Source organism: Bos indicus, chromosome 11 (assembly GCF_029378745.1).
Source record: "Bos indicus isolate NIAB-ARS_2022 breed Sahiwal x Tharparkar chromosome 11, NIAB-ARS_B.indTharparkar_mat_pri_1.0, whole genome shotgun sequence".
Taxonomy (NCBI): domain Eukaryota; kingdom Metazoa; phylum Chordata; class Mammalia; order Artiodactyla; family Bovidae; genus Bos; species Bos indicus.
Window position 1 is genome coordinate 83,355,599 of NC_091770.1, and position 24,032 is coordinate 83,379,630.

A 24,032-nucleotide genomic window follows, 5' to 3' on the forward strand; every position below is an offset into this window, starting at 1 on the left:
CACGACTGAAGTGACTGAGCATACGCGCACGCACTCAATGTGTGTATGGTAGCCAGCAAGCCAGGTGGTAGCATTTCTGGTTTTCCGAATGATCAGTATCACTGAGAACAATGTAAGGTGGAGAAATGCCAGTTTTCTACTTACTGAGCAGCTACTATGTGCCCAGTGCACAGTATGTTTATTTGGGTGCTGTCCATGAACACAATAATCACAAAACTCACCTACAAAAAGAGCAGAGAAGACTATTTTTCCTTTTCCCTAACATATTCACAGGCTTAAATCTCTTACATTGCAAGTTCAGATGAGGTAAACATTCAACCTGTCAGTTAGGAAATCAGAGATTTTATAATTTATGAAATGGTCAGAAAATAAGATCTTAGCTTGACTGTCTTCAGTTAGAATGGAGAACAGATATCCCCTGCTGAAAAGCTTATTAGCTTATTTTATCATCTCATAACCCCTCTGCTTCATCTTGTGTCTTCTCTTTTCTAATCTTTATAGCTTTCCTTTGAGTCTTTGTCAGTTTTAGGGAAGCAAGAAACATAGGCTTCTAAAAGTGAGACTAACTGCAGCTCCCACATTTTCTTCTTTTTTATGCTTCATTTTAGGCAGAGCTACATTGAAGTCCCAGTTCCTCATTATCTATTTTGCACCCTGGAACTTTTCTTCCTGTTTTTGTAGATCTCAAGTCACTCTCCATCTTGATTTTAAATCATTTGCATACATGTGTAGGTGTATAAATCTATATCTCCAAATGAATTCACAATTTCTAGCTATATGTATAAATTTATATATATGTGTACACATATGCAGAGGTGCACATATATATATATATAAATGTGTACATGTATACATACATATGTGAATATTTCAATATATATCTATATCTACATATATTCTCCAAATAGCTAGCAATTCTCAACAAAAATATTGAGTTGGGTCTCAGACAACAATTTTCTAAACACAGTTCCTGATGTTTCCAGAAACCTGAAAGCCTGTGTTTTTCACTTGTAGTCCCTTTCTGCATGTGGCAAATCATGTCTGAAAGGCACACCTAACTACATCTCTTCATTTGTTTAAAAAAAGAGAAAGCAGAAGGTTTCAAAAATAGACAAGTAGATAAAAGTTCATTGGGGAGCTCTATTATGTGTGCACAGTAAGTATCAATTTCACTGGAATTTGACCCTGCTACATTTATTACATACCAATGACAATGAATTCTTAGGGGTGTTGAAAGTACACACACTGCATAATCAATAAGGTAATACTGGAAGACAGTTAGGATAAACTGATTACAACACCAATAGCATACTTTTCTGGAAAAAGAATCATTTTCAAACAAAGGCGTTCACCACGGAAACATAACACAAAGAGGAAGTAAATATCAAAATTTTGAAAATCTAGTAAAATCAGGTCGCATTGAACTTACAGCTGCCTCTGTGTTTGATGCTCTAATCTGACACAAGTGTTTTCTAACTTTGCTTCAGTTAATAAAATACAGTCATGACAGGCATTTAAAATTTTTAAATATTGAGGAACTTTATATATATAGGCTAATTAATATACTTTTAATTTAAAATATAAATGCAATACATGTATCTTCTACAAGTTTTTTTTTTTTTTAAACAAAGAGATATACTTTGGGAATAACAGTGTTTTAGGACTGGTTTGTTTAAAGTATGCCTAGTCTCCCTTCTCCCCATTCCAGGCTCCTTTTTTCTTAGTTATCAAATATGTAACAAAGCACTCCGTGAAGTAAAAATATTCATTTGTTTGTTTGTTTTTAGTTATTTGCTCTTCAGAATAACCTTCTGAAAGTGGAGAAAGAATGGGGGTCTTCTAAACCCCATCACTGACAGAACCAACGACCAGCTCAGGCACGCTCAACACCGCGAATATTGCTATAAAGTTCTGTTCTTGTGAAGAAAACTAAAAGCCACTACATTCCCGACTTCTATTAAAATGTCAAGAGGCTTTTTGGCTTAATTTCTGTAATTCTGATAACATCCAGAGATATTATATTCATTAAAAAAAAAAATCAAGTCTGCTGGTGCCATCTTCTAAGAGAAACTCCACCTTGGTGTCATTCCCATTGTTAAGAGCATTCTAAAACTAGACACATTTTCAGCATAAAATATTAGCCTCTTTATGCTGCACAATGACTGGAATTATTCTGCCACTGGTTATTATTAACATTGACCAATAGGTAATAATTATTTCAGTAGGAATGTGAAGAATATACAGACCTTTCAAGTTCCCTTTGAAACTAATGTTTTTCTCTTGTGAATCTATGGAAGTATCATCAACCCAATCCTTAATAGACCAACATTGTCATGAGGGCTAGTTTGGCTGCCAAACCCATTTGTATTGCTAAACTAGTGTCAGAGAGTAGCAAGCTAAGCGATTCCTCTGTTTTAGTGACGCAAAATCAGATTCTATGCCATCAGAGGAAATATATCTCAGTATCAGGTGTGAAAGACCATTGTTTCTTTTGCTAAAGTCCCACGCTCAGAGTGACAGGTGGAAGACAAAATGTCAAGAAGGAGTCCTGGTTGAACAAGTGCTTAGGATAGTATTTAATACAGCAGAGAGCCAAGATACAGTAGGACACAGTAAAGAATGTGGGCTGTGTAGATACAATATAGAATTTCGATTTAGGATCCACCATCTGTTATTTGAAAGGGGGATAAGGGAAATAAATGATTTTCAGTTCTCCATACATGCAAAGATAAGTTCATTATTACAAAAGTTTTGCTGTTGTATGTGCTGAAAGAAAAGCATAGGCGTTTAAACATTTTTTAAAAAATAAATCACTCAATAGGCTTAAGAAAAATACTCTAGTTCATAGTTCATTGATCTGACCTTTTGACTCAAGATCAGGGAATGAATCCAGGCTGAAAACCAAAAAACAAAACAGAGATGAATCATTTTACCATGAAAAAAAAAAAAAAAAAAAAAAGGCATTTCCAGTCTCAGCTAAACTTGACTAGTTTTTATTGCATTATTTTTGAAATGCCAAGAAACTGGCTTTGGCCATAATATTTGCTGTCCAACTAAATCGCAGCTGTCAGTATGTGATTGCTTGCAACAATTAGCTAAACACTGTTATTTGACAAATTCCCTTGAAAGGGAAATAGATGCTGGAGGTGTGTCTAACACACACTGAGTCAAGTAACAAGTTAATCAGAGGGGGCTGCGCACAGGAAGAGAAGTTAGTAAGTCCTTGACCAAGGAAGGGGTTTCAAACAATCTTACTTTTTTGAAAACCATATGTTCCTCCTGATCCTTGAAGTTCTCTCCAGTCAGGAATAAACTGTGGGACTGGCTAAACAGGAGTAGGGGGAGAAAAGCCACCAATTCTACATTCATTTTTTCAGAAGATCAGGGGAAAGGAAGAAAACAAACAATGCAAATATGGGATGGTATACAACAAGGAGAAATTAACACCATGGAACCTGCTAGCAATTTCCACCGAACCAGTACACCCCTTAACTGACAGAAATTCATCACAATATACACACCGATTAAAAACTCCACCATTACTCAGGCTGCCCTTAAAGTAAAAAAAAAAAAAAAAAATGAACCACAATATTCAAAAACAGAATTCTCATAAGGTTTGAGAAAAATAGAGTGAAAAGGCAATGTTAGCTAAGCTCTTAGCTAAATCCACTCTTAATGGCCCCCAGTATTTAAGCTATCATGGATTAAAGCCATGAAAATAAAAATTTCAATTTGAAATTTTATTAGCATGTTGCTAAAATGGTCAATAAAAAACATCAACATGATCGGCTTTGTTGACAAAGTTGGAAAACTGCTCTTTCTGCTTTTAAAACTTTATTTCCACCTCCCCACCTTCTGAGATTTCTGTTATAGACAAGCCAAACCAAACGTACTGGCTATGGTGCTGGAACAATGCTGGTTTCTGGAATGTTGCCATGTCTTCCCCTCCCTCTCCTCCAACCCCTTTAAAAATGTGGTTATTTTGGAAACGCAGCCCTAGGAGGGAGCCATCTAGGGTTGAGAACAGCACCCTCTTGACAAATTCAATTCGCCGACACCTGGCGAACCTTCCCTTTGTCCGGGGTGGGGGGCGGGACCGGTCCTCCTCACCAAAAGAGCTGCGCCTTCAACCTCCCTGGACCTGGAAGGCATTCCTTCTGTCAGCAGGGGAGACTCACAGGCGGATGCGGGTGGGGAGTGGCGTTCGCTTCCCTGGGTGGAAAGATCGGGAGGCAAACCGTAGTTTAGCCCGGAGCCTGGGATAACAATGTCAGGAGACCCGGGGCTGGAGAGCTGAGGAGTCCCGGGCGGCCTCGGGGTAACCTGGCGTCCCGAAGTGCTCTCTTGTGGAATTATTCACAAGTGCAGAAGGGACAGGCTCGATTTCTTGGAAATCCTGCCGTCTGGGGACACATCCATACTGGAGCGGATCGGTGCCCTGACACACTCGATGCTCACCTCCCACCGGCCTTGTGTGTGCACGTTTGGGGCGCGGTGAAGGTCCCTTTTTCTAGGAGTGATCGAGGGTCAGTCACTGACCAGTGACTCGCGGGGGAGGCCTGGTCCCTGCTCCCCTCGGCCCATTATCCAATCCCCACTTACAACCCAAGGTGGGTAGCGCACGCTGGGTCTCCCAACACCATCACCACCCTTAGGGAGCTCCGCCGAGCGCGCACCGCCCTTTGGGTCCCCGGGCGAGTTCCTGGGACTTCTGCCATCGCCAGAGAGGTGCGAGGCTGAGGCTGCCGCCTGGGAAGCTGGCCGCTGCCGGCTGCCCTTAACAGGGGAGCGGGGGTGGTGAATCGCCGGCCTGGAGCCTGGGGGCGGGGAAGGCGCCAGGAGACCGGAGGGGCGGGCGGCTCCCCCCTCCAGACGACTGCTACTCCTTGTCATCCACGAGGTCCGCGAGCTCCTGGAGCACCCGCAGGCGGCCGCTGGCGTCTATGCGGCGCTTCTCGCGGATGAGGTCTTCCAGGCTGTGAAACCTGGCCGTGTGCACCTTGTTGTCGGCCAGGTGCACCTTGAGATAGTACTGCTGCTGCGGGGGCTGCGTGCCGGCCGGCACCTCCCCGCCCGCCTTGAACTCCCGCTTGCCGAAGCGGCACCAGGCTGCGAAGCTCTCTGAGTTCGTCCAGCAGATCTCTTCGCTCTTGAGGCCCAGGTGGCCGCAGGCGTTCTGCACCACCAGCTCAGCCACCAGGGGACGGTAGCGGTACCAGCTATTCACCACTCGGCCCACGTTGGCCGCGCCCGCCTCGTACAGGCTGTCCTGGCGGATCTCGCCTTGGCACAAGTGGATGATCTGCCCGCCGCCCACGTACACGGCCCAGTGCGGGGCGGGCGCGGGCGGCTCCGGCGCGGGCTGCAGCCACAGCAGCTCCAGCAGGTCGCCTGGCTCGCAGAGTGCCGGCAGGGCGGTGACCGCGTAGACGCTCAGGTCGGCGCCTTGCGGGCCGCCGCTCACTTTGGAAAAGATGCATTCCTGGCCCCGAAAGGCGGAGAACTGAGTTTCGTTGAGGACCAGCTGGTGCAGCAGGTGGTGGTGGTGGTGGTGGTGGTGGTGGCGGCTGGGGCTCTCTGGGCAGGGGGCGCAGCCCGGGGGTGCCTTCACGCCGAACTTGTCGGGCTGGCCGCGTTCGTCCAAGTCCTCCTCTTCATCCGAGAAGAAGTAAGCGACCCCGACCCGCAGCTCGTCCTTTTCGATCCCTGACGGGTCCCCGGTGGGCAGCTCGCTGTAGTTGAGGTGGGTGATGCGGTCCAGTTGGTTGCCCATCAATGAGGCGGCGAGGCGAGGGCCAGGAGCAGGGATCTGCAGAAGCACAGGAGACACGCAGAGAACACGATCAGAGTCGCGCCCGGCCCTCCCCAGGACGAGCGGTGGCCCTGGGACCTGGCCGCCCGAGCGCCTGTCCTCGAGTCAACCGTCCCAGCCGAGTGCCCTTTGCCAACCGGGGGCCAGGACTGGCACAGAAGCCACCGGTCCGCGGACAGTCTCACAGTCTCAGACCCTGTACGGGAACCCGGGTCCAACTCCCACAAGAGAAAAGGCAGGAGGGCTGGAGGGCGTGCAGGGTCCTGGTGGGAAGGACAGGTGGGCTGGGGCAGCGTGGGAGTCAGGACACCCGGGAAAGGACGGAGGGCTGGGCTGGGAGAAGGAAGGGACGCCTCTGGTCCCAGAAGAGCTTGGAGCAAGCTGTGTTCACATGTCAGTCCCCACCCTCCCCAGCCCACCCCTCAGTTTTACACTAGATCACACTCCCCGACAGCGCCTCGCACAATGACAATCGCACACATCACAGGCACTCGCTTGACACCAACAAAATTTTGCACACTTGGGAGTCCAGACGCTGACAGGCTGGTACACTGGTGTGATAATGTCACATGCACACACAATGACAAACCTTCGCAACGACACACTCGGACCCCCACCTTCGCACACAATTCCAATCCCACGCTTGCACGCTCGCCCGGGCACGTACATCCATACTCTCAGGCACACCTGCCCACACAGGCAGGTGCACTCTGCCCCTGAGTTCTCTTGTTCCCCCCCACCCCCCTTGCCAGCCGAGTCAATCTGGCTGCGCCAGGGCGAGGCTGCTCTGTCTAAAATAACCTAACAAAGAGGCCAGGGGAGGACGAGGAAGCCGGTGCGGGGTGCATGTGTGCGGCTGTGGGTTGTGTGACGAGGTCCACTTGCAGCCAAAAGACCCCTGTCCCTCCTACCCGGCACAGGGTCCAAACAATCGGACGAAGAAAACACGTTTCCAAGGCAAAGCAAACCGCCTCTTCGTACCCGTGATTTCCCTGCTCCCGAAACCCCAAACTCCTTTAAAGTCTCCTGGTCCCCATGGGTGCCGCGGAGGTGGTGGTGACGAGCGGGTCCTGGGCGGCGAGCGAGGCTGCGGCTCAGTTCTGCCCCGCGTGGATCGGTGCGGTGCGGTCCCCGGCGCGGTGCCCGTGCGCCTGCCGGTCGGCGGTGGCAGGGGCGCCGGCTCCACCTGGGCAGTCCAGACTCTGTTCTGCCTTCGTGCAGCCCCGCGGACGACTCTTAAGTAGCCGAAGCGGCTGGTTCCAGGGCCCGCCCCGGGACGCGCTCATTGGCTGGGGCGAGTGCCCAGGCCCCGTCAATCTCCGCCGGAGGGGGCGGGGTGCAGGGGCGGGACTCCGGTGCGCGCCCCGCCCCGCCCCCGCGCACCGGAGCGCGCGCCGCCCTCGGGAGCGAGGTGTGAGCGCCTGCCGGGAGCGCGCGAAGGGCCGCCGGCTTACCTGGGCGGCCCGCTTGCCTCCGCGCCCAGCAGCTGCTGCTACGGATCGTAACCGAGCGCACCATCCTCCCGGAATGGTACTCTGCCCGGAAGAACAGATCCAAGCAGTGAAGCTGAATCTGGGGGTGAAAAATCCCCACTGCACCCCGAGCACTTGGCGCGGCCCCAGGGCGAGGAACGCCATTGTTAGAGGCGGGCACCTGGGGCCCTGTCGGGGACCCCTGACCCTGGGTTCCTGAAGCCTCCTGGACTAGTCTGGCGCACAGGCACAAACGTTTTTCCTGCTGGGCGCCGATGCCTTTGAAATTGCGCCTGCGAGGTTTGGCTCCTCTCCTTTGACCCGCTTGAAACTGCTGACCTAGCACTTCCGCCTGATTTAAATGGAGCGCGGTGTCAAATGCGAATAAAAAGTCTGACCCCGACGAGCCTCCTCCCTGACTGGGCCTGAGTTTGGCCTCCAATGGTCTGTCTATGAAAGGGGCGCATCAGGATGCCAACAGTGGGACCCAATCTTTTTTTTTTTTTTTTTACAGCCCCTGCTGCTGCTACTGCTGCTAAGTCGCTTCAGTCGTGTCCGACTCTGTGCGACACCATAGGCGGCAGCCCATCAGGCTCCTCCGTCCCTGGGATTCTCCAGGCAAGAACACTGGAGTGGGTTGCCATTTCCTCTTCCAATGCATGAAAGTGAAAAGTGAAAGTGAAGTCGCTCAGTCGTGTCCGACTCTTTGCGACCTCATGGACTGTAGCCTACAAGGCTCCTCCGTGCTTGGGATTCTCCAGGCAAGAGTTCTGGAGTGGAGTGCCATCGCCTTCTCCTTTACAGCCCCTAGAAGTGCCATTGCTAAGGGATTTTTCGTGGGAGAAGGGTGTCCATCTGTAATTAATGATTGCATTTCTGGATGGAAGGTTAATGAATGTGCTCTGGATATTGGATGCTAAAGGATTACTTTCATACCTGTGAAATTTTAGAACAACAGTTTGAAAAGCTTATGATGTTAAGACTTAAAGCGTTCTTAGACATCTAGTTCTACTTTCAAGGCTGGTCTCTTGCAGCTTCTCGGTGGATCCCAACCTCTTTCCACAGGGAGAATTGGGTGCTTCCTCTTTGTGCCTCCTTGGCAGCTGGCACAAACTCTTAAGAGCGCTTACCCCTGTTTCATTACAAACCTCTGTTGACTTTCTTCCTGTTTACAAAGTGAATGACTTGAGGACTGACTTGGGTTTCACGCTTCTTTGTACTGTGGGCCTTTTTTAAGTACCGGTATAGAATGGTTTTCATCAGCAGTAAGGAAAATGAAAACAGTCAACAAGTATTGACCACTTACAAGTTACTAGGCACTATGTTTTGAGGTTTAAGTAAATGACTTAATCTTCCTGCATCTAAGGATTCACTAATATTCCCATGGCAACGAATGAGAAACTGAGGCCCAAATACCCACATCAACAATCGATCCAGGGTCTATAGGATTTCACACCGGTCTTTAACCTTGTTCTACTGTTTATTGAATGAATAAAATCTTGTTGCATAAGGTAAGAAAACTGGTATTCCAGAGAAGTTAGCTGATTGGCCCCAGGTTACATGAGGACTAATACATATTACAAATATTTTTTCGGTAGATGATTCTGCTTAAATATTTTTCAGATTGCAGAGTCTCCTGCTCATGTGTGATTTCTGACAATTTGTGTATATCCCACAGCCTCCAAGTACAGCGATTTATCAAATTAGATGCTTACTAAGTATTGCTGAAAAAAATGGTTTTAAAATGACCATCTGTATACATTTGATGTGTATGAATCTTTTGAAAAACTTGGCCATTGCCCATGTAGGAGTTATGAGAATACCAGCTGCCATCCTTGGAGCTGACCACAGCTTGTGATGACATTTTTTAGACTTGCTATAAATAATAAGCAACTGATTTGGGCCCTGTAGTCAAGAGAATTGAACAAGTGGCTTCAGAAATCAAAAGTGAGTTATTGGCCTGGTTATAAACTGGACTTCAGGGATCTCTGGGAGAAGTATCTGAAGAGTTCATTACTGGTGTCTGAGAGGAAATCATTGGAAGTAGCTCAGATCAGCAGCAGCAGCAGCAGATCTTGACACTGAATAACTTTTTTTGTCCTCTGTCCATCCCAAGATAAAGTCCTGTGCACAAACATTTACAATATATTTGTATGGGATGCTGTGTTCTGTCCTCCTGTCCTATTCTTCACTGTTTCAGACTACATTGTAAGCAGACTGCTCTTCTTTGCTTACTTTTCCATCATTCAAAAGGATAATTAACAAAACATTGTTAGGGCTCTAAAAGATGGAGGTACCGCTAGATGGCCGGGGTCCAAGTTCCCCAGTGACTGTCTGCATTGGGTTGTGATGTGAGGGAGAAACTAATCTTCATGGGTTAAGCCATCAGAAAACATTGTGGCTATTTGTAACAGCAAGTAGCCTGTCCTGATCTGTAGTCTCTCCTTTATTTTAGAACACCAAATATCCCATCCCCCACCCTTTCTCTCTTAGTGTCTGTCCTCACTGTTGAGGTGGGCTTTCCAATAATGGAATTTCTGAAGGATCACAGCATCTTCACCCACCTAGAACTCAAAGAAATCCACAATGGATGTGTCTCCTCTAGGTACTACCCCATGTCTCCCTCCTACTTTTTTCTCTAAATTTTCATTCACCTCCTTGTAAGTAACTTATGCATCTTTCTAAATATCTTCCCAGCCTTCTACTTTTTTTTGGACCACAAAAATGGCAACTAAGACTAAAGGGATTCCTAGTAACCTGCTCCCCCTTAATCTCTTTTCATGCACTGACATTCTGACTTTCCATTTCTTCTTAAGTGAACTCTTCCAACTTTGCTTTGCACATTTTCTGAGTTTCTTCTTACCACTGGATGTTCTTATTAAGGTATCTTTGGAAGAAAGTGTTCATTGCTCAGTCGTGTCTGACTCTTTGTGAGTCTGTGCACTGTACCCTGTCAGTCTCCTCTGTCCATGGGATTCTCCAGGCAAGAATACTGGAGTAGGTTGTCATTCCCTTCTCCAGGGGATCTTCCTGACCCAGGGACTGAACCCAGGACTCCTGCACTGCAGGCAGATCCTTTGCTATATGAGCCACCAGGAGGAGCTTAAAGTATCTTTCATGGCTTCTTATCATTTTACCAGTAAAGAATCAATGAATATCCCCTGGGTAAAACTTTAGCACTTGTGGGTTTAGCATTTTGCTGGACATGGATTATACAAAGATGTCTCAACCCAGTATGAATCTCTCCAATGTGTTCTCTATAGATTTTAGGAGACTGCATGCCTTTTGCACGGGTCCACTTCTACATGGTAGTGATGGTGGAGCTCTGGGTAGCCCTGGGTCACTATTACTACCGCTGCCTCCTGTCCAGAATGTCTTTCCCTGGCTTCCTCAGCTAGCTTCGACTCAAAATTTATAATCCTTTCAAGCCTCTCCCACATGTCTGTCCCCTCACCATTCTAAAGGAGACTGTCTTTTATGCTCCCATGGTACCTTGTACCTACTGGTAATGAGATGTGTCACATGTATTGAAATGCTTATGAAATCAAATTTATATCATTGGTTGATTTTCTTCTCTTTCTTCCTTAAGGAGACTAAGAATTATGTGGGGAAGAGCCCCAAATCTAGTTCGAATCTGTAGTCCCTTTGCTTAGCATGAAGTTTAGTGCATAGTGGATACTTGATAGGTGCATCTTATCTGACTCACTGCCTGCATGAACCATGATCACTGTTTCAGTTACTGAGCTGACACTGTTTGTTTCAGTTTTCAAGAACCTGAGTACTCTGACACCTGGAGTATGTTCTCAATTAGATGATGTGCAAGACGGTTTCCCCTGTGATGTGTAGCACTGGGTTTCCAATGGTCCTCTGGCATCATCCAGGACTTTGATGCAAATACAGATTCCCAGGCTCTGACCCAGATGTAGTGAAACTTAATCTCGGTATGGGCTCTAGGGATCTATACATTTAAACAGTTTCCCTTCACATTCTAGATGTGGCAGAGTGATAAGCTCTACTCAAATGCAAGAAATTATTATTCTCCTGAGACAGCCCTTGAAGGTAGGCACTTAACAAATACTTGGAATTAGGTTCTCTCGACATCCTGTGGTCCATCTTTAATAGAAGCAAGCTTCATTTTAGACTGATCATATTAAACTAGTAAATGTGTATGTTTTCATTCAAAAGTGAGTGAAGTCGATTGGCTTTTTAAAAGTTATATTGTAGTCCTGGGGTAGAGCTGTGGATTTCTCTTAGTTTTCTTTTGATTCAAGCCCTGTGCTCTAGCCCGCTGTGCTAAGAGGCTGTGGTTAGAGCAGAAACATGAATGACAAGGAAACTCTGCTCCCAGGTACATTCCTTGTTTGCCTGCTGATTGATTGATGATGAAAATCCTGGCTTTGCCTTTCGCATTGCTTCTGAATTTCCCTCCTATGGCTGTTCCTTTTCTGATCCCATTTTTCTCAAAGATCGATTCATTGTCCTGGCTCTGAATGCCACTCCCTTGTACCTCAGTCTTTCAATCACCTCTTCTCTTCACCTTCGTTTATGATCTTAGTTATCATACTAGCTCCTTCCCACTTGCATGGAAACACTTTTAAGTCTCTCCCATCTTAGAAACACCCCTAACTAAACATCTCCCTTGATAAGTCCTCCTGTCTTGAAAGAATGGTCAGTACACATTTACCCTACCCCACCACAGGCTCTCTTCTGTACCCGTATTGCCAATATACAGCTCTTACCAGAAACACCAGTGATCCATTACCTGATGGATTCTTTTGGCTTCTTACTTTATTTGGCTTCCCAGAAGCAGGTGACACAGCTGACAACTTCCTCCTTCTTGACATAAGTTCTTCTTTCACTTTTCACTGTGTACACTCTCCTTGTTTCCCTTCAGCTTCTCTGGCTGTTCCTCTTTCTATGTTTTGTGGGCTCATTTCCTTCAACTTGTCTTTTCTTGAGAGTTGCTTTTCTTGAGAGTTCTCTTCCCAGTTTGTTCTCATCATGAGATCTTGTCCCCTGCTATTGACTTTCATCATCTTTCCATGTCATGACTCCCTAGCGGAAATCTCCAGATTCCATCTCTCTCCTGAACTGTCTGGAAGACATGACCCGAGGGTGTCCCACAGAGACCTAAAGGGCAGGATGTCCCTGGCTGAGCACTGAGACATGCTTGCCCTTAGGGTTTTCCTTTTGTGGATGGGCACTGTTGCCCTCCTAGTGTTTTGAGCTGATGCCTGGGCATCATCTACCACTTTCCCTCATCCTCAGGTTACATTAGGACCATGCAACCTCCTGCTGTTTCTCCCGTGTGACTGTTTTTCTTATCCCTCCTCTTTAGTCCATTTCGGGCTGCCACCTCCTTGGTCCCAGCCACTAGGAACTCCCATCTAAATCACTGCCACAGACTGAGTTGTTTTTTCTGACCCCAGGATTGCTCCACAGTCATCTCCCGCATTGTAACCAGAGTGATTTCTTTTTTTTTCATTTTCATTTTATATTGAAGTATAGTTGGTAAACAATGTTGTATTAATTTCAGGTATACAGCAATGTGATTCAGTTATAAATATACATCTGTCTATTCTTTTTCAAATTTGTTTCCCATTTAGCTTATTACAAAATATTGAATAGAGTTCATTGTGCTATACAGTAGGTCAGAGTGATTTCTAAAATTTGGTGGTGGGGTGGGGTGCCTCCCCTGCCTGACTCTCCTTCCCATCCTCAGTAATTCCATCAACCTTAAGAAAACATCCCAAGTCCATGTGGCAGCTCCAAGATCTTGCCCTTGCTTGCTTCTCCACCTCCTCTTTTGTTAGTCACCTTCTTGCATCTTGCAGGGCTTTCCTGGTGACTCAGATGGTAAAGAATCTGCCTGCAACACAGGAGACTTAGGTTAGATCCCTGGGTTAGGAAGATTCTCTAGAGAAGGGAATAAGTACTCAGTCCAGTATTCTTGCCTGGAGAATTCCATGGTCAGGGGAGCCTGTCGAGCTACAGTCTCTGGGGTTGCAAAGAGTTGGACACAACTGAGTAGCTAGCAGTTTCTTTTTCTCTTGCATCTTGCTTCAGCCTTCCCAGTTCAACTCAGTTGTTTGTTTTTGCCTTATCCTCTGCTTCATTGCTCTTTCTTGTGTTACTGCTTCTGATCCCTTTGCTAAGATTCTTTCTTCCAATCGCCCCCTGGCAAGAAAGTTTTTTAGGTTCTACTTCCTCCTGGTGGCCCTCTCTGCCTTACCACATCTGTCTTAGATTCCATTCACATTGCACTCTGATCCCTCCCAGTTATATTGACACTGCCTATTTATTTATTTATATGCATGAGCTCTTTAAGACGAGTGACTGTATCTACACTGTTGCTACCAGTATCCCCAGCCCTGAGTGCTTTCGGAGCTGCAGGGTGGAGGTTTAATGCATAGGTATGAATAGAATTGAATGGATAGTGATAGCTTATGGGAATCAGAGGAATTTTCTCTCCCTCTCTCTCTCTCCCCTTCCCCTTTCCCCTGCCCCCACCATCCCCCTCTATTCCCTCTACCCATCCTTCCCGTTCCATTTAAATTCCCTTACAACCTATACCACAGGGATGGGCAGCTCTGGTAAACTTGTGATAGTGAAGTGAAGTGAAAGTCGTTCAGTCGTATCCGACTCTTTGCGACCCCATGGACTATACAGTCCCTGGAATTCTCTAGGCCAGAAGACTGGAATGGGTAGCCTTTCCCTTCTCCAGGGCATCTTCCCAACCCAGGGGTTGAACTCAGGGCTCCCGCATTGCAGGTAGATTCTTTATCAGCTGAGCCACCAGGGAAGCCCAAACCTGTGACAAATGCATTGCTAAACGATAGAGACACTTCAGAATTCAGTGGAGGGGAAAGTGTTTATTTTAAAACAGTCATGAGGGTGATTCATTTTGCTGTACAGTAGAAACTAACACAACATTGTAAAGTAACTGTCCTCCAATAAAAACTAATTAAAAAAAAGAGTGAAGTAGCCACTTAGATTTACCTCTCCCCTGTTCTTTAGGGCTTTTCCTTTGGGTGTCATGGTGCATTGTTTTAACTGCCAATGCTGATTCATTTTCTTTTCCTTGCTCAGTAATTATATTGATTGTAATGAGATATTTATTTATTTAATGAGATATTTATTTATTTTCCAGTTGTCAAAAGTTTGGATCTGATTACAGACATAGCACATAGTTCATAAAGTGTGGTTTCTTATTTAAAAACATATGCTTAACATACCACTGCTGCTAAAACGTATTCAGCATATTTCTAAACTCCAAGGGCAGGGAGCTTCATGTGTATGTGTTCTTCTGTTCCCACTCCACCATCCCTCTGGCTCTAATGTTGCCCTAATTGCTCTCTGTGTCTTTGCCTTTGATCCTAACGTCTGAGCTTGTCCTCGTATTGTAGGGCAGTTTTCATAGATCAGTTCTCTTTTAGAATAGCTGGGTTCAGACTCTGGCGCCATTATTATTAGTTGTTTGGCCTTGGCTGATATGCTTAATCCCTATGTACCTCAGTCTATTCATCTTTGAAATAGGAATAATAATAATACAGTATTTTTCCTTAAGGGGTTTGGTGAGTATTAAGTGAGATAATGGGCTTCCCTTGTAGCTCAGTTGGTAAAGAGTCTGACTGCAATGCAGGAGACCTGGGTTCAATCCCTGGCTGAGGAAGATCCGCTGGAGAAGGGAATGGCAACCCACTCCAGTATTCTTGCCTGGAGAAGCCCATGAAGAGAGGAGCCTGGTGGGCTCCAGTCTATGGGGTCATAAGAGTCAGACACAACTGAGCGACTAAGCACGCAAGCACTCACACAAGTGAGATTATACATTATAAGCACCTAGACCACAATTCTGTATGGCCCAGACAGAATTTATTAACTATTAAAGAATTCTGCCCTACTGGGCCCATAGCATTTTTTCTTCTCTATATTCCTCCTTTATAATATTATGTATTATCCTCTTAATAATACAGAATGTTAAAAAAAATCTACTTCTGCTTTATTGACTATGCTAAAGCCTTTTACTGTGTGATTCACAACAAACTATGGAAGATTCTTAATGAGGTGGGAATACCAGACCACCTTACCTGCCTCCTGAGAAACCTGTATGCAGGACAAGGAGCAACAGTTAGAATTGGACATGGAACAACAGACTGGTTCCAAATTGGGAAAGCAGTACTTCAAGGCTGTATGTTATCACTCTGCTTATTTAACTTACATGCAGAGTACAACATGTGAAATGCAGGGCTGGATGAAGCAGAAGCTGGAATCAAGATTGCTGGGAGAAGTATTAACAACCTCAGCTATACAGATGATACCACTTTAGTGGCAGAAAGTGAAGAGGAACTAAAGAGCCTCTTGATGAAGGTGAAAGAGTAGAGTGAAAAAGCTGGCTTAAAACTCAACATTCAAAAACAAAGATCATGGCATCCAGTCATATCACCTGATGGCAGATAGATGGGGAAAATGTGGAAACAGTGTCAGATCTCATTTTCTTGGTCTCTGAAATCAATGCAGACCGTGACTGCAGCCACAAAATTAAAAGAAGCTTGCTCCTTGATAGAATAGCTATGACAAACCTAGACAGTGTATTAAAAAGCAGACACATCACTTTGCTGACATAGGTCCAGATAATCAGAGCTATGGTTTTTCCAATAGTCATGTACGGATGTGAGAGTTGGACCATAAAGAAGGCTGAATACTGAAGAATTGATGCTTTTGAACTGTGGTGTTGGAAAAGGGACTCTTGAGAGTCCCTTGGACAGCAAGGAAATAAAACCAGTCAATCCTAAAGGAAATCAGTCCTGAATATTCATTGGAAGGGCTGATGCTAAAGCTGAAGTTCCAGTACTTCAGCCACCTGATGCAAAGAGCTGACTTATTGGAAAAGATCCTGATGCTGTGAAAGGTTGAAGGCAAGAGGAGAAGGAGATGACAGAGTATGAGATGGTTGGATGGAATCACTGATTCAATGGACATGAGTTTGAGCAAACTCAGGGAGACAGTGAAGGACAGAGAAGCCTGGCATGCTGCAGTCCATGGAGTCACAAAGAGTTGGATACAACTTAGCGATTAAACAACAATCCTCTTATAATTATTATTATACTAGTGCTCATAGTGTTAAGTCTGAATATTAGACCCAGATTATACCTTCATTGGGCTTCCCTTGTAACTCAGATGGTAAAGGATCTGCCTACCATACAAGAGATCCAGGTTCAACCCCTGGGTCAGCAAGATCTCCTGGAGAAGGGTATGTCAACCCACTCCAGTATTCTTGCCTGGAAAATTCCATGGACATGCTTCCTGTTCTGAGAGGCTGACAGGCTACAGTCCTGACAGGCTAAAATCCATAGGGTCACAAAGAGTCAGACATGTCTGAGCAACTAACACTTTTTCACTTTCACATACCTTAGATACTGTCCATAACGTTAACTTCACATTTGATTGAAAAAGGAAGTATTGAGCATGTACTACTCTGAACCAGGCATAGGGCTTGGGCTTGAGGATTCAAAAGTAAAGAGGATACATTCCTTCTTCTTAGTGAAGCTGTTGTATATGGAGAGTTGGCTGGATATGATCCAATACAAATAAATGGAAGTAATAAAGTGTTTTAAAAGCATGTAAAAGCACAGAGGGAATTATTAACTAAGAGATTGGGAGGAGGCAATCTTACAGAAAGGCTTTGCAGGAGGAATATGATTTTTTTTTTTTTTCTAAGCAGGAAAGAGTGGAGGCCTTTCTGAGAAAAGGAGCAGCATGTGTAAATGCTCGAGAGTTGTGAAAATATGTGATATTTCCAGAAAGCCTCCAAGTAGTTTGTTAGAATGTGAACTAGATGTGGCTGTGTCAGGAAGGGACCCTTATGCTATACCATTTTAGAAGTGGTTTTTCGGAAGGTCATTCTGGCCCATAGTGTCAGATCTATACTGAAGGGGAGAGAAGCCAGAGTTGGGGAGAGGATGGATGGGGATGTGGCAAGAGATAGCTCCAGTTGCTAGAACTAACACCATAGGCTGGCTTCAACCACCTGCATGCATGTCTCATGGTTCAGGAAGCTGAAAGTTCAAGATCAGGGATGATCAGAAATGCCATGTACTGGTGAGAACCTCTTTCTGGCTCGCAGACATCGTCTTCTTGCCGTGTAGTCACATGTTGGAGGGAGTGACAGAGAGTGAAAGTAGTGAGAGGAAGGGAGCTTTCCTATCTCTTCTTCTTAAGGGCACTAATGCGACCACGAAAGCTTTACCTCCCCCAGGCTCCAACTCCAGATACCATCACAATGGGGATTTGAGCTTCCACATATGAATCTTGGGGAGACACAGACATTCAGTCCACGGCAGCAGGAGGGCCTGAGATAAGGTAGAGGATGAGATGGTTGGATAGCATCACAGGTGCAATGGACATGCGTTTGAGCAAACTCTGGGAGATACTGAGGAACAGGAAAGCCTGGAATCCTGAAATTCACAGGGTCACAAAGAGTTGGACACGACTTGGCGACTAAACAAAAACCACAAAGTGGGGGCTTTGAGATATCCATAGGAAGCAGACTTCATAGGGATTAGTGGCCATTTGGATAATTGGATATGAGATGAACTGGAAGACTTCCACTTTCTAGATTGGACTTCTGGGTTACACTTGGGTTACCTGGAGAGTCTGGCTTCATAGACCACAAGGCTGCTCAGTGAAAAAAGATGTCTACTGCTTTACCAATAACTCCTAACTCTCTAAAATATGACCCTCCCCTAGCTGTTTCTGTTTACCCGTTTTCCATTATTCACTTCCTGTTGTTCAGGAGGGCTTGTTTGCTTTGTTATTGTTCAGTCGCTCAGTGGTGTCTGCCCTTGGAGCCTTGATCACAGTGTTCCTTCTCTTGGCATGTGCTCTGTATTCTCCCTTAATTCATTCTTGAGTGTGACTCTAATCTTACCTCTCTAGGAGAATTTTCCCCAGCCACTCAGAAGGACACTGCTGTCTGTTCCATCTGCTTTTCCCATCCATCTCATTGGTTTTCTGAGGCAGATGCAATGCTGTATTCTCACTGCCATCTCTCCTGCTGGATATGCAGGGACATCTTTTGTCTCCAGCTTCCTTGTACTTAAAATTCCATCCTTTGAGCCCAAGTCCTCACTGGTGGAAATGTGAGTAGATGTGCTGTGTGCCGTGTAGTCTGAGGCAGCTAAAAGAACTAAGAGTGCTGGGAGCTCTCTGGATTTTGCCTGTCTTGTCTGAGTTTGAAGGCGGAACTCTAAAATGGTGACATGAAAATGGAAGTGACCAGGGATGACAGTTGTCAAGGGGAGAGGATTGGCTTAAATTGTTGTTGTTTAGTCACAAAGTCATGTCTGATTCTTTGCAGCTCCATGGACTGTAGCCTGCCAGGTTCCTCTGTCCATGGGATTTCCCAGGCAAGAATACTGGAGTGGGTTGCCATTTCCTTCTCCAGAGTATCTTCCCAACCCAGGGATTGAACCCATGTCTTCTGCATTGGCAGGCAGATTCTTTACCTTTCCGTACCAGGGAAGCCCTAGCTATAAAATTACATTTCATATAAATGACCAAAAACAGCACAATAGCTTTCTTGTGCTAAACTAAAAAGATCTGGGCAGTAATTTGTTAACACAGCGAATCATGGTATCTGACTAATATGACCACTAATAACCTGATGTCCTCTTGTGGTATAAAAATAAAATCAGGGATCCCTTTTTATCTAACACTGTGCTTTTCTTCTTTTTTTTTGGTAAGTATCTTTTGAATGAAATTGAACATAGATGGCAAGGAAAAAAGGCTTTCTCAGATGAGAGATAAAGTAATAACCAAATGCTAACAGCCTCGTCCCACTCTTGTTTTCCCCACTTTTTTTTTTTTTTTTTTAACACATACTTCCTTTCAGTGAGTGCCTTATCTTTTATATCTGAATCTGTTTCTTCCTTTGGGCTTCCCTTGTGGCTCAGCTGGTAAAGAATCTGCCTGCAATGCAAGAACCTGGGTTTGATTCTTGGGTTGGAAAGATCCCCTGGAGAAGGGAAAGGTACCTACTCCAGTATTCTGGCCTGGAAAATTCCACGGACTGTATAGTCCATGGGGTTGCAAAGAGTCGAACACAACTGAGTGACTTTCACTGTTTCTTCAGGTCAGCAAATGAACAGTATTAATTGGTCAGAATGTTTCACTGGATTATCCTTTTCTTTTATGAAGAGAGATTGAAGGAATGATATTTATCTGCTCCTGACTATTAAATCTTTTGGTAGAAGTAAGCATGCACATGTGTTATTATTTTTGTTGTTGTTGTTTAAGGGACAGAGGGATTCTGACCTCCGTCAAGGTGTTGTTAAGTGTTGCTGTGCTGCCGATGAGCTTGGTCCCTGCTTTTCCCACTTGTGTATAACACAATCTTTTATTTCATTTTTTCTTAACATCTCTATTCTGGTGGAATGCCACCAATTTCATATGTGTATACATTGCCTCCTGCCCTTGGGGACCCTCATTAAAATGAGATGTTTTAACTAAAATGAAACACATACAGTCTCCTCTGGTCCTGCTATTTTGTCATGAAGACCTCATGTCTTCATGTGACTGATTTTTCAAATTTATTATCCTAAAAGTGATTTTATATATATCACAAGTGAGGAGGAGGAAGAGGAAGGGTGACAGAGGATGAGATGGTTGGATGGCATCACTGACTCAATGGACGTGAGTTTGAGCAAACTCTAGGAGATAGTGAAGGACAGGGAAGCCTGGTATGCTGCATTCCATGGGGTTGCAAAGAGTTGGACATGACTTAGCGACTGAACAACAACAAATAATTACTACTACTACTACTAATAAATGACTGAAAAGCAAGGAGAAATTCCATCTGGATGAGAATGGTTATTTATAAAATCCTCAAGTTGTCTTCTTCCAGGTCAAAATACTAGCAGAATCATTCAAGGTTCTTAGGACTTGTTTCAGTAGAAAATTCAAACCATAGCGCTTTGTGTTTTATTTCTGTTTTCTTGTTTTTAAGTATAAGTTGCATGTTCAAACTGAATTCTCTCTCTGATTATGGAAAGTTTGTGCTTATCAGGCTTTGTAATATTTTTTTATTTCCTTTTTCTTTGTGCTCAAGTTTCCTTCTGGAATGCAAGGAGAATGACTAGCAAGAAGAGTTAGTTTTCTTTCCTTTTTCAGCTCTGTTGTAATAACGAGAGGGACCTGGTTCTGGAGTGGGGATTGGGAGATTTGAGTCCTTTTTTGGCTGTGAAATCACTGAGTGGCTTTGAATGAACACATGTGTTCTTATGGTACTTGTTTATCATGTGAATTAGGTGGGAAGCATAGGGATTGCTTATTTGAATTCTATAGGGGAGGACCTCAGGCTCTGAGAGGGGAGGGATCAGGCATAATGTCAGTGAAGGAGTTGTTGCTACAATGTTAGTGAAGGGAGATAATGAGCTGCTGGAGAATCTGGTTCAATCCTTGGGTCAGGAAGATCTCCCAGAAGAGGAAATCCCACTCCAGTATTCTTGCCTGGGAAATCCTATGGACAGAGGACCCTGGTGGGCTATGGAGCGTGGGGTCGCAAAGAGTCGGACACGACTGAAGCGACTGAGTACAAGCGTACTGAGCACACTCAGAACGAGCGACTGACTACGAGTACTGAAAACTTGACACGTTCATAAGTACTAATAGGACCTGACGAAATGCTTTGTATGAATGGCTTAAGAGTGTGTAAGGGTGGGGGCAGTCCTCCAGTGGAAGACAGGGCATTTGGACAGATAGTTGGGTGGAAGGAACATGGCACTGGAGCTCAGGAGATACTGGTGCTTGTCCTGGTTCTCCCATAGATGTGTTAAGTCAACTGAGGAAGGTCACTTGCCTAGTCTCGGTCTGTTTCTTTACCCACAAAATTAGAAAAATGGGTCAGGTGACTTGTAGAATTACTTGGATGCTCTAACATGCCGACTCAAATATATAGAGACACTATACTAGAAAATAAGGACGGAATGAATAATTTTAGAACAATGGCATATCTTACTACCTTGATGATTCTAAAAATTCTTTATAGGTAACATTGTGCTGAAATCAAATCATCTGTCTGAGGTTCTACAATGTTGGGGGAATGTAGAGCTGAGAGATGCTTGAGATACAGAGTTAATAAAAATAATCCTGTTTGTAGTATTTTTAATGTCACATGACCATGGAGTGAAGGACAAAGCCTTGTTTCTACCTCTCAGGCTCTCTTTTTCTCTCCTGTCACCAAGTGTCATGATGGAATAGGAGTTGGTCACCTTGGCTCCATTAGTTTTATGATCTCAGATAAATGCTCAGTTTCTTCCATTAAAATAGCAACAATATGACCAACTTTACCCTTTCCCAGGGATTCTTATGAGAATCACATGTGAGAACTTAAGTGCAAGCATTTACCAACCGTAGAGTACTATAGAAAGACCCTTTTTAGTGACTACATGTGTTCTGTTCATGGTCTCTGGTCATTCATATGTCTGTGAGAACAATGACCAACTCCCCTTGCCTGGATCACTGGACTCTGGCTTCAGTGTTGGGCTTAGAGAAAAAAGAGAAACTATTATTGTTAGTTTTATCTAAATCCCTGAGTTTGCTGGCTTACTTCCCAGAACATCATCAAAATGGAGTATGAACTTATGTGGTTGGCCAGCCCAGCATGGAAAGTAAATATTCAGATGTCATCTCTGTTGGAAGCTGTACACAATTAAAGGAGCAACACTTACCCACCATTATTACCTGCCCATTTCTTATCACAGCGTGTGACCTTGAACAAGTCACTTCCTCTCTGGGTCTGAGTTTCTTGCTCCTTCAGATTTTAAGGGGTTAGACAGGATGACTTCTGGATTCTATCCAACCCCTTAATTCCACAAGGTTTTTAAGTGATGAGTTTATGTACATATAAGACAGAGTCAGGGATCCTCCTGTGTAATTGTGCTTGGAGCTAGTGCGTCCCTGGGCTACCAGGGCTGAGGGCACAGGCTGGCCTGGCCACTGATGTTTTCCCATTTCCCTCCCACCATCCCCAACCCAGCTGAGACAAATGGGCTTGATTGGAACACAGGCCTGTTGTGCGTTAAGTCCTGCCATGCTCTCAGAGAGATGATACCAGGTCTGAAATCTTGAACATGACCATGTTGCTGCTGCTGCTAAGTCACTTCAGCCGTGTCTGACTCTGTGTGACCCCAGAGACGGCAGCCCATCAGGCTTCCCCGTCCCTGGGATTCTCCAGGCAAGAACACTGGAGTGGGTTGCCATTTCCTTCTCCAATGCATGAAAGTGAAAAGTGAAAGTGAAGTCACTCACTCGTGTCTGACTAGCGACCCCATGGACTGCAGCCCACCAGGCTCCTCTGTCCATGGGATTTTCCAGGCAAAAGTACTGGAGTGGGGTGCCATTGCCTTCTCCGATGACCATGTTAGCAGTAGTGAATCAGAATCTCTGGGTAAAGATTGGAGTCAAGTCCAAAATGCTACAATGCTCACTAAAGCTCCTGGGTCCAGTGCCTGCCCCTGGAAAGCAGCTCTGTATCTTCCACCTGTGTGGGCAGGGCCAGGCACTGAACTCTGTTCTCCAGTGTCCCCTCCCTGAGAGCAATGGTCATGGCACACCTACCAGTTAGGGAACTTTGATAATCAGGTAAGATAATGCATGGTACTAGGAGGCAAAACCGAAAGAAAAGCAAGGCCATTATTATCCTAAGGAGAGCACAGTGGTTTCTACTGGGTAGGAGGGAGGGAAGGCCATACTTCTGTCTGGGTTCTGGTTTAATACTGTTCTTATTATTTTAGCTTGGATGGCATTTATGTGGCAGATAACTTCCCGATTAGTCATTAAACACGCTATTTTACGTACCTTTCTGTGTCCCCATTTATGCACAGTTTTCAAATGCTAAAATGTTAGTACATGCACACGACATAAAGTGCCTAGCAAATGTAAGCATTTAGTGAGTGCTTTTACTGGTGCCATTGTCCCCAGCTGACTGAAACAAGCCAAGAATGGCACCCCTCATTTTGCAATCAGGCCCCAAGAGCTGAAAGAGCTCACAGATGGAGAGAAGCCTTCATAAGCAGCTTGGTGGTCAGATGTTGAGTTCCAACTCTATCTCTGATCCTTACATCAGTATGGAAAATTTGTTTCTGTCTGAGCCTCAGTCACATTCTCTCTCTCTCTCAGACATCGTTAAGGTCTTTGCTCTATGGCCAACACCGAGTATAAAACCAAAGATAAAATGACAAGGCATTCAGACCTTTTGAGGGATTAGATGTCTACCATGGGTAACAGTCATGTAAATGAATCAGTACTCTAATGTGTTTCTCATCTGGAGGCCTGAAAATGCATCTGGAGGCACATTACACATCCTTGGAAATGTTATGAAAGAACATAATCAGTGGGTTCAAGTTAAAAGTCTGTGGGGCTGTGGGTTTCTAAACCAGCTTCTGAAAGACAGGTGTGATGTTAGTTGACAAAGTAGAGTGGGAAGGATGTTTCAAATCCAGGTTTTGCATTTTAAGCAGAGTGATTTTTTTTCTTTCTCCCCTAGACATGTAAATGACAGGGCAATATTACCACAAGTGAGAAAAGATGTGCTTACCTGTCCATTTATGCTATGTCTCCTTTAAAGCATGTTTAAATATTGTCATTTTGTAAGAACTTCCTGGGATTTCAGAATAAACCAATTCCTTGTTTTTATAATCTGAAAAAGAAAATAATTTCAGCCTCCCCAAATCATTGAAATTTATATTAGT

At 44.9% G+C, this 24,032-nt stretch overlaps 1 protein-coding gene and 1 long non-coding RNA gene across 3 annotated transcripts in view; one reads left to right on the forward strand and one right to left on the reverse strand.

Annotated features, from left to right (window-relative positions):
* Positions 1-1,120: 1,120 nt before the first annotated feature.
* On the reverse strand, positions 1,121-7,040 carry LRATD1 (LRAT domain containing 1). 2 transcript variants are annotated; one of them, XM_019970681.2, is made up of 2 exons: positions 6,724-7,040; positions 1,121-5,809 (listed from the first exon to the last, which is right to left on the reverse strand). In XM_019970681.2, exon 2 carries the CDS (start codon positions 5,771-5,773, stop codon positions 4,880-4,882), a length of 894 nt encoding a protein of 297 aa, XP_019826240.2. In that variant the 5' UTR covers positions 5,774-5,809; positions 6,724-7,040; the 3' UTR covers positions 1,121-4,879. The 2 variants fall into 2 exon arrangements, with proteins under 2 accessions (XP_019826240.2, XP_019826239.2); XM_019970680.2 differs by having other exon boundaries at positions 6,794-7,039.
* Positions 7,041-7,238: 198 nt separating this feature from the next.
* The window catches only part of LOC139185826 (uncharacterized), a 120,362-nt gene continuing 103,568 nt past the window's right edge, over positions 7,239-24,032 (forward strand). The window contains exon 1 of the long non-coding RNA XR_011569377.1: positions 7,239-8,795. This is a non-coding gene — a long non-coding RNA (uncharacterized lncRNA). The remainder of the gene's footprint in view (positions 8,796-24,032) is intronic.